An 11,133-nucleotide genomic window follows, 5' to 3' on the forward strand; every position below is an offset into this window, starting at 1 on the left:
ATAATCTAAACTTTAAAAATAAAATTTTCATTTACTTTTCTTCACAGAAATAAACCAAATTCTGAGATATAGGCCAACTGTTGAAACGTAGGCCTATGTAATGTTCTCCAGGGGGATAAACATATCATATAACTCTTATGCAATCAATTACAGCAACATGCAAAGTTTGTTGTAAGTTACAGCCTCACCATGAATCAAAACTGTACAATATACTTCACAAAAGTTATATTTATTGCACGACTCTGACTTACAGTAGGTTTGATATTGGTCAATTTGTGTATAGTGATTGACAGGTTTATAACCTGCCACCATATGCAAATATTATCTAGCCTAATGAATAAAACTAATTTGGTGTTTAACAAAAGTAATAAATGACTCACACTGAACAATATACAATGTAAAACCAAATGATGTAAATATTGGACATCTAGTGGTGAGCATAAACAATTCACCTTCAGGAAAACAAGATAATGCATCAATAACAGCATATAGTTACAGAGAATAAAGATATGAGCCAATTTTCATTATTACAATTGAATTTCTAAGATATACAGATTGTAGATTTTGCATTAAGAATACATGGGGAGCCTCTGAGATTACTGGTGATTCTAGACCAAAATATGTTCAATTCAACACTACAGAATTTTTAGTTTGTCTGTTTTTTTAGGCAGAAGGGGCCCAAGAAAATGACTCAAAGCACAGTTAATGATTTTAAAATGACCTTCAATAAAACTATTCACATGGGTTTTAATTACAAGAGAGTGTGGAATAATTCTCTTTCATATTCTTGGGGCTTGGTTAAAAACATTTACACTGTATCTGTATTTCTCAATGCTATTATTTTGTCGATATTTAGATTTTTATAAGCAAACAAGGCCTCTGTATAGTTTAGTGTGCATCTTTACATCCACCTGACACAGGTGTTTAACTGCAAGGGCAGCAGGCTGAGTATTACCAAATGGGATTAAAAGCTTTCACAAATGTGTCAGAACAGAGGACACACTTGATGGCTTTCACTGCATTACTGACATTGATTAATCAGTCTTCATAATCCTCTTGCTTTCACTGACAGGGAGAAGATAGGCAGGGAGAAATTGGCAAGTTGGAGCTCCTGTTAGGAGGGTGATACCTGAGGTGTGAAGTAATGTTTGTATGAACTGTAATTGCATTAGAAAAGAAGCAATAAGTGACACCACTCCAATTAGTAAATTCAAACTTTAATAGGTCATCTGTTATATTATGGGTTAGTCCTGTTGCACAGCAGAGCATGCCTCATGTCTCTCTACAGTCAGCTTAACATCCTTGTTTTTGTAAGACCAAAAATAATTTTTGTACTCTCCATCGTGAATTACTGTTCACTCAGTGACCGATTGGTGATTTTTTTATAAATTGCTTTTGATTCAGACTCGTGAGAATGCAATTAGCAATTCATATCACTTTCAAAAGCAATGAAGTGATTTTGTGTATTTGTGGTAATGTAAACAAATAAAACAATGAATGGTTAATGATTCATGTTAATAACAGGGAAAAAATAAAAAAATAAAGAATGTGTTCAGTGATTTTATACATATTGTTGATTTTAGGTATTGACAAATATTTCAAAAACAGTAGTAATCATGGGTTTACAATATTACAGTATCTTTTCGGATACATAGTTTCATATGGTATAAGGTTAACAGAGGTGGAATCAGTTCAACATATGGAATTTGAATGGGAAAGTACAGTAATAAAGTGTGATGGTCATCTGACAATAAAAAACACTATCCCTAAATCTGTGAAATTCATAGAAATGTGTAATTAACACTCTGTTTTTAAATTTAAATAATCATTTATTAGTTGCCCTCTGTGTGTAAAAATTATTTACATGTGTGTACATCATTTGTAGTTTAGGCGGTAGCTGGGGCAGGAGCTGGGGTGCCCTCTTCCACCTGGTTTGTAAGCAGGAGGAAATTCAGCACGGGGTTGAGGTACTCCATGATGGTCTCTTTCACCCCTTTCTCCAGCAAGTACCCTTCTGTCTCAATCTCTGTGTTTTCATTCCCTTCCAGTGCCTCCATGGAGGTCTGCAGGAACCGCAGGCTCACCAGCACAGAGCCCTGGGAGGGAGGGAGGAAGGTGGAGAAATGGGGGAGCGAGTTAGATGTAGAACAGATTCCATTAGAAAGCAGCATCAAGGATCCATAGAGTACCATACCGTGATTGAAGGAAAATTGTGAACATCGGATAAAACAAATGAATGACGAATTAATTGATGTTCACTCTCAATCAAGTCAGGATTCTTATTAATGAAATCTTTGAATTGTTCAACTCCTTGTGTACGCTTGCTATATATACAGAATGGTGGGATATCGCAGCATTCCTCATAACATCTAACATCATAGCCCTCCGTTTGCGTTGGCAACACTGCTATCTAGCAGTTACAGGTTTGACCACCGAAATCAATACAGTGTTGCTGAGAATTGATCACAAAACAAAATATCACGACACTCAAGTCAATATTTTCTTACACCCCTACCTGTAAGAGGAAGACTGACAGTACTCCAGCACCAATGGTGTTCATCAGGCCCATGTAGTAGTGGACCAGGGCCTCTCTGCAGCCTCGGAGGTAGATGTTGAGCTCCTCGGTCTGGTAGTCATAGTTATAGTGAGCCGAGTTGTTGGTGAGCTGATACTGGATGCATGGCCGTGGAGAGCTGGGGTTGCAGCAACTGAATGGGACTCCATCAACCAAGTAACGGCCATCCACGTTGCTCTTGATGCGACTAATGAAAGAAGGAGAAGATATGTTTCGCACTACTAACATGTTTATTTATAACTGTTTATCTGCACTGTAATCATGTGTGAACTTACTCTTTGACTTCCTTAGAGCTGAAATCAAGGTAGCGGTTGCTGATCCACTGGACCTCAAACCAGTCTGTGAAGTCAGTGTTTCCACAGCACTGAAACTCCATCTGCATGCGATCGATGTTCTGTTTCTGGAAGCAGCGGCCTGGGGTGTCTGTGTCCTTGTAGAAGCGGATGCCGTTTCTCAGGCCAACCTTCAGAGAAGACTCCAGACTGCCCTTCATTGCATAGCTCATGATGACAGCTAGCAGCATGAGGACGGTGAAGAAACAAGAGACGGCAAAATAGGGCTTCAAGAAGTTCTTCCAGCGAGGAAATTTCCCGGCTTCCAGAGCATCCTGACAGATCTTTGAAGCAAAGTAGTTGATACCCAAGGAGGCCAGACCAACAATCATGAGGGTATTGGGCACGATATGTATGTCTGAGTTATCCATGACCTGTAAGTAAGTCACACAAACTAATTATTAAACAGCTGTTATTTGCTGATAATGAGTAAAATATCCAGACCTGACTGCAATTATAGGTGTTTTGTGCCTCATTTTATAAACATATCAAACTTCAGCCTGACTTTACAATCTTAAATTTAAAGTTCACTGGGTTTGTAAATGTGCCTTTAATGTGTCTTAAACACACGATATGTACACATCATCTCCTGTGCGTGTGAGTTAATGTGAGGGTGGGATCATGAGGATAGAAGTAGATCCTGAGAGTCTGTCACATGATCTTTTTACATGTTTTTTGTCTTCCTTGTTTTGGAATATTTAGCTTTTTATATATGCATCTATTATCTGTTATTAGATGTACATGTTACTTTGTTTGCTATCGTTTGTGTGATTTTTCTTAAGGAAACAAACAATTAAAAGCACGATTAAAAACGTTCTGTTGGTTTGAACAATGTTTGACCTCCCGATGTGTGTGTTGATGAACTCTTGAAGATTCAAAAGATTCAAGAGTTCAACCTTTATTTATAAAAGAGAGTTCTCCTAAATGCACGTATAATGATTTTAATCATCAGCATTACAGTCAGTGAGCTTCTTATCAGAGTCTACTGAGCAGCTCACTTCAAGCTGTTGAGGCTCAGCTGTGTTGCTCAAGGGCACCTACAGTGACTGCAGTTGCTGAAGAAGGGTAGGGCACATGTCATCCACATGCGCAGTCCAGATTTCACCCGCATCATTCAAAAGTATATTTAGACAAACAAGTGAATAAACCTTAAGATATGAAAACCCAGTTATGATATGTCTCCTGTTAATGTAGAATTGCCCAGTGAGATTATAGAATATATGAGACTCTGTATTGTGTGCAAAAGAAAAACTAGCATATTCCACTGGTTTCTGCAGAGGGCCATCGGACAAGCCAGAAATCTAGAAAATCTCACGCAAAGAGACATCTGGTTGATTTTAGCAAAGGGGAAATTCAATGGTTGAACAAGCGTGCATAGTGTAGGGAGGACAGTATTGCACAGAATCTGGTGGACTTTTATGCATGCTTTACATTCAATTACATTGATTACATTGATTTTCCTTCAGTGCAAAAATAATGACAGAATCATAGATTCTGTAATGCATTTATTAACTTATTCTGTCTTTCATTTATTTTTTCTTTTCCTGTTCATATTATGTATGTATCCATTTATACTTTTTATACAGCCATGCAAACAGGCTGAAAAGGGGCTCTTTTTGTCACAAAATTCTTGTAATTGAAAATAAATATTAAGATACTTCTTAAAATACTATAAATAGTGTAAATAACATTGTAATAGCTGTAATGTAGTTGTGCTAATAAATAAAATAGGAATTAATTTAAATGTGTACTTTCAAATAAGCTGTAAACTATGTAGGTTTGTTTATAATGCAAAGTTGTGATGACAGTCCTCAGAAGTAAGGATTAGGGTGATTAAGACAGACAGAGCCTGGTTTATTAAATGACGAGTCAGGATCCAAAGTGGGTCACAGGTGTATCAACCTCTTGTTGGTCTCCAATTACATTTCTTTGACGGTATAAGATTTAATTTCCTTTCAAGCCTCTTTATCCTATTTTTAAATTTTCTTCTAAAAATATTCTGCACACACTAAAAAAGTGTCTTGATGTTATTTGTGTAAATCAGTGCATTAGTGTGAAATCAACTGTATCACCTTACAACGTCCACATATTTCCCAACAATGTCTCTCAGTGTAAATATTTACTGTGTGTGAGTGTGTGTGTGTGTGTGTATCTGTCCTTTGTCACAAATATAATCAGACCAAAGGCAACAAGGTGTATTGATTTTCTTCCCACCATGAACTCAGTTGAACAGTGTATAGATACACTGAGAAACATCATTATATGTCATTTCCATTTGCAATTTAACTAAAAGTAATTACACTGTTGATTACTGTAAGTTGTCAAAAACAACAATGTTTTGTAATAATTAAGTTGTTTTTATCTGAATACACACTGTATCTCATGAAGTCTTAACATGTAAAACTTGAAAGGTACCTCTGCCCTCCTGCGGAGCTCTGTCTTTAGGATGCACCCCAGACTGAAGGTCATAGCTCCGGCCACTGTGGCACTCCAGGAGAGGAGCCACAGTCCCTGGGCCAGCTTCACCCTTTTCTGAAAGGGGAACTTCATCTTCATCACCACCATGGTTGTAAACGAGGGAACCAGGAGTCTTACCGGGGGAATAGGGGAAGGAGAACGACGAGGCAACGAGGGACGATGCTGTGATTTGTCTGTGAGGAAGAAGAAGAGGTGAGAGGCATGACTCTGAAGGCTTAGAGATAAAGATGACCAAACTGAAATTCAACACTGAATCTGAAAAATAAACCAGTGGCAACAGAGCAAGCACACTTATAAACACACTGATAATAGCTCTGTTAGAACCAACTTTTATCTGACAATGGAAAAAGTCAGAAAGCGCAAAATCCTTAATCCTAGAATAAAGTTGTAGAGCTCCACATCTCAAGAGGTGCATCTCCAGTTGAACAGATGACGTCAAAGCTCACCTTATTTGTCTCCCCAAAAAGTTCTGAAAAAAAGTCGAGATATCTCCACCGACCACTATGTGCCGTCCAGTGTGCCACACAGTGGATTTGGCACACTGGATTTGGCAAACCTGGATGCTGGGAGCGTCTTACCTCTAATGCCTACCTATCCTATTAAACTGGTCTGTGAATCCAGGCCATTGTCTGCTCAGCACCCATCACTCATACAACAGGACATGCATGGCAAAACAAATTGGACCTGACAGGCAGATGGATATTGTTATGAGGCACTAACTGCGTAACACTTATCCTCACGCATAACTACAAATGCACACATGAACTGGAACACAACTGAGATCTGAAATAAATCTGAAATGAGATACAGTATGTATTCAGATAACAACAAGATTTCAATAAACATTATTTATTTTCCTTTTCTGGTTCTTATAATGATGTGTAAAGAAAAAAAAAACAATGTCTATGGTGAGCGAAATAAATCCACATTGTTAAAATGCTCCTTTTATAACCATGAGGAGTACAGAGGGATTAAACTAACTCTTTGGTGCCAATGTGTTGATCATGAGGTTGAGCTGTGTGCAGAATGAGGAAGTTTCAGTCAGAATCTAGACAGCAAACCCAAACCCCAACCAGGTAGGAGCCATCATTTCATATTCTTCCTGTTTATTCAGGTCAGGGTCACAACAGGGCAGCTTCCTTTAGCCTCCAAAGCACTCTGAGGCCAACTGGGTGATGTAGTCCATGACCTGCATCTGACCTAGAGTCAGAACCGAAAATCTAAGTAAGTACCAAAGATACACAGTAAGCATTCTGTTGTATTGGTTAAACTTGTACAATATTTAGTTCGTACAAGTCTACAGCCATGCTAGTGACTCTGTGAGCTTGTACTTAGGCACAGCAGTGCTTTAAGCTAAATGCTGACTTTATAAATGCTAATGTGTCCATGATGAGAGTCCTAACATGCTGATGTATAATTAGAAGGTATAATCACCACCACCTTAGTTTAGCATGTGTGCATGCTAACATTAGTTAGCACTAAACACAAAGTACAGCTGGGGGTGATGGAAATGTCATATGGTTTTGTGGTCATTTGGTTGTAAACATGTAATTACATTTTTGACCTGACAATGCCGCTAGAAGTTATGGGATCACAAATCATCCTGAGTGGAACATGAATGTCTGTATCATTGACAGTATATGTATAGGCCTAAAACGTTTCATGAAAATCCAATAGTTTCAATCTTAACCATAAATGTCAACCTCACAGTGGCACTACAGGTAAAGTCAGGGGCTCCCCAGTAACATTGGGATTCATCCACCATGAATGTCTGTACAGTATTCAATGGCATTAAATTTTCCAGTAGTTTAAATATTTCAATCTTGACCAAAGATGGCCCAGACTGATTGACTGACTGTGAGACTGACAGTGCCATCCATAGTGCCATACAGCGCTAATGTGGCTAAAACATACTTTGAGTGTGGACAGAATTGTCACAGGGGCATGGTTTTTGTTTTGAATAATGATTGATCAGTGCATTATGAATTTTTGTATTTTAATAGTAATAATTCCTTTGCTATGATTTTGTCCATTGTGCAGTTCTATAAAGCACATTCATAAAATAGTAGCCAAGTCCTTGTCAACACAGGATCAACACCTTGAATAACAGCAAAGAGTCTGACCACTGCTCTGAAACCTGGATAAAATCCAGTCCTGACATACAGAGCTACAATCTCAATGACCTCCTTAAAGGAAATGGGCTCAGACTTTCCAGACTCAGTTCAGTCAGTTCAGCCTGCTAAACAAGTGGCGTGTCTAGTCACGTCAACTATATTTATATAGCCTGTCATAAAAAAAATGTGTGTCAAAGAACACCTGGTAAAATTAGTTCAGCAGTATCTACTCCTCTTTCTAACAATGTCCCCCTTCAGTTTGTCTGTCATTCAGCTTAACTTTAAAGATGTTACTAAACTTAGAGCAACTCCTCCTTTAAAATATCTTTCTATATATTTTTTCATTTTCAAGGAAAGTGGATCAGATATTAAACCAATGTAGACAGTTGAAATTATGACTAATTGTAGTTTATTAGATTAGAGTTAACATGGATAAGATTTACACAAGCTTTAGTAATGTGTTCAGTTACAAGCATTTCTTTTGTCAGGGTCAACATTGTAACCAGAGGAAAAATATATTTTACACAGAGATAGAACAATACACATATACACATAGGCCAATTTAAAGCTATTTCATTACTGTATTTATAAGCACACATTAAGTTATGTAATACATGCTATTAAGACTACTTAACAGGGAAACACTTATGTTTTTATATTGTGCTTAACACTTAAAATATATAGCATTAAACAATGCATTCAATAACATATAATTGTGGCTACTTAGTACCTACACTCGAAGTACACCTAATATGGATACATAATGTTTCATGCAATAAAGCAAACAGATGAACAGAATTACTACTTTTTCCACTCTGCTGAGATGAAAGAACAGGAAAGCAAATGCCTATATCTGCAATTATACAGCAAAAATATACATTTACATTTCGCCATTACCTAAGCAGAGGAAGTAGTGAGAAAAGCGTAACAGTATAAAGTATATATAACATAAAACAAACATTAAAACAAATACATATATTATTCATCTGCCTTTCATTCCACTTGGCAAATGGTTGTATTGATCTCATTATTTAAAGGTTTAGTTAAAACGGCGAATGTGTGTTGACTGTATGTAATACAATTATTCATGAGAGTAGATTTTTATTGAGAAACAATTGAGGGAGCCCGGTGTGCTGTCTGAGCAGTGTTAGATAGAGACAGGCTATCAAAGTAAATCCTATATGTCTTACAGTTTGAATTCCAAGGTTACGTCTCCTCAAGTCACATGTTAATGAGAAGGGCTGAACCATTGAACTTCTGAATTAATTAAGATTAAAGTAAATTATGATTTCAGACACAGCGAACAGTGCACTCACAGCTGTGTGCGCTCCCCTTTCCACACCTCGTCTGGAATCCCTCCTGTCCAGCCATGCACCTCAGCCCTGCCCTGACCTTTTCCTTCACCGGGCTGCGGTTCACAAATGAAGTGGTTGAGCATCCTCTCGGCTGACTGCAGGCTGGCCAGGCTGCTATCTGCCTCTGACATTCGGCTTTCTATTGGCCTCCCAATAGCTGCATCCCTGTCATTGCTCGCTCTCCAGTGATGAATGATCTCATTATCTAAATCCTCTATGGCCTCGTCCCCTCGGTGGTGGAGGTCCATCATGGCCTCCGTGCCTCTTAGCTCTTTCTGCATGTGATGGCGTGCCAGAGGGATTTCCTCCAGGCTAGCGGACCGGATCAGGATGGCAGAGCCAACAGTTGGACTTGTGGTGATCCTGTAAGTGCCCTCACCTGTCATACCATCAGACATATTCTCATTGTGGAGAGTGAACTGGAGATGAGGTATCTGCAGTGGGCATGGAGAGTGTCGTCTGACAATTTCCTCACCCCCTGACTCGCTGTCTTTGTCCATGTCACCTTCCTGGTGACGCCATGCGTATCCTCTGTTTAATCCTGTCAGTATAAATCGTGGGGTCTCTTCTCCCACCTCTGACCAGTCAGATTCCTCCTCCTCTGGAACTGAACCTAGACACTGCTCCTGCCCGCCAGCTTTGGCCTTTCCATAGTTTTGGCTGTCCATGAACTGAGTCGGAGGGGGAGCGATGGGAAGAACCACCTGATTAATGGCATCATCTGACTGAAAATGTTGGTCGGTTTTATGTAGCAGTGATGTTACCTACAGTAAGAAGAAGTTACAAATTGATCAATTTATTGATTCAATTATGCAAAGTCAAGTATGTGCACTACACAGTCTCACAGAGGCTTTTGTATTGCATTTGTATTTCTTGGTCTCTCTATTGTTGCTCATAGTTGCAAACAGAAATAAGAAATACCAGAATATTTTTCAGTCATGGTGGCAGTGCCCTTTTCCAGCTTTCCTCCTCTGCCTCTGAACATGTTTGGGAATTTAAAATGGAGGTAAAGATCTTACATTGAATGTTTCCACACTGTTGGAAAATTTTGCATCGGCAAGCTTCTCCGTCAGCGTTGAAATACGCCAGTTCAGCCTCTCACGTTCTCCTTCCATACTCTGAGCCTGACACAGAAACAAGAAGCACAGTTAACACAGATAAACCCTCAGTGAGTGGGAGACTGGTGTCAAGATCCCTCCCAAGAGTTTGACTGCTGAGTCAACCTTAATAATTCAGTAGAAAAAGGCTCCTACATGTCTCAAAAAACCTTTTTCTATTTTCATGCTTCTAATACTTTAGGCTAGAGCACAAGAAACATACACTATCAAACTCACCACTGAATGAAGCTTTTGTTCAAGAAGACTGTTAGTCTGTTGTGTGGAGGAGCAGTTTTCATGTAGTCTGAAGTTAAGCACAAACAGAGACAATAGTACATATGTTGCAGTACACATGAAATATCCCATATTGTATGAGATTTGAGATATGCATCATTTGCAATTTAGGTCTAGGTTTTAGGTCATCTTAGGTCTAAAACTTGAGATCAAAGGTTATTTTTTAAATACAGCAGGTCAGGGCCAGCATATTGTGCCTTGTTCATATTGATTAGACTGATTTACAATTTCAGATCTTTGAAAAAGTATATATTATAAATAAATAGTTAAATACATTAAGGTACAACGACAATACATCACAGATAGCTGCATTTCATTCAATTGCTTGACTAACTGCACATTAAAAAAGAACATCGAATGAGTCCAGCTTTATGTATAACAAGTTAACTGATTGATGAATAAATTAATTCTGCAGCCTATTAATTAATAACATGTGGAACCTTTAACTGCCTAATAAAGAGCACTAGTTGATATTTGCCTCATAAAACATGAAAAGGAATTTGATATAATCTTTCATTACAATCAAGTGTTTGGCTCACAACTTTTGAGCGTATTCATAGCAATAGCATAGTCTGGAAAAATAGGTTTTTGTCTATTTACGCTGTGTATTATGTAGAGTGACTGGAGGAGTTTTCGCACGTTTACCTCTTAAATCTCTCTGTCAGGTTACTCAGCTCCATACGTGTCTTCTGAAGTTCTGCCTCCAAAAGCTTTTGGCTGCTCATAAACTCCTCTCCTAAACACTCCATCCTCACTGCTGTCTTCAGCAAAGTTTGATGCAGTCCTACATTCTGCTCCTGTAGTACCCTATCAGGATAGATAGAAAATAATTTAACAACACATTACTGTCAATACTGTAAAATTACAAAGGTCAATGTTTTCTATTCT

The 11,133-nt window shown here is 38.4% G+C and overlaps 1 protein-coding gene across 1 annotated transcript; it reads right to left on the reverse strand.

Moving 5' to 3' along the window:
- Positions 1–1,886: 1,886 nt before the first annotated feature.
- Positions 1,887–5,472, reverse strand: rom1a (retinal outer segment membrane protein 1a). The gene is made up of 4 exons (XM_035666917.1): positions 5,323–5,472; positions 2,851–3,281; positions 2,516–2,762; positions 1,887–2,096 (listed from the first exon to the last, which is right to left on the reverse strand). The coding sequence occupies exons 1-4, from the start codon at positions 5,470–5,472 to the stop codon at positions 1,887–1,889; spliced, it is 1,038 nt and encodes a 345-aa protein (XP_035522810.1).
- Between the last annotated feature and the right edge of the window lie 5,661 nt (positions 5,473–11,133).

This window comes from Morone saxatilis, unplaced genomic scaffold, assembly GCF_004916995.1.
Source record: "Morone saxatilis isolate NCDOM2014 unplaced genomic scaffold, NCSU_SB_2.0 Contig20, whole genome shotgun sequence".
In the NCBI taxonomy this organism is placed as follows: Eukaryota; Metazoa; Chordata; class Actinopteri; family Moronidae; genus Morone; species Morone saxatilis.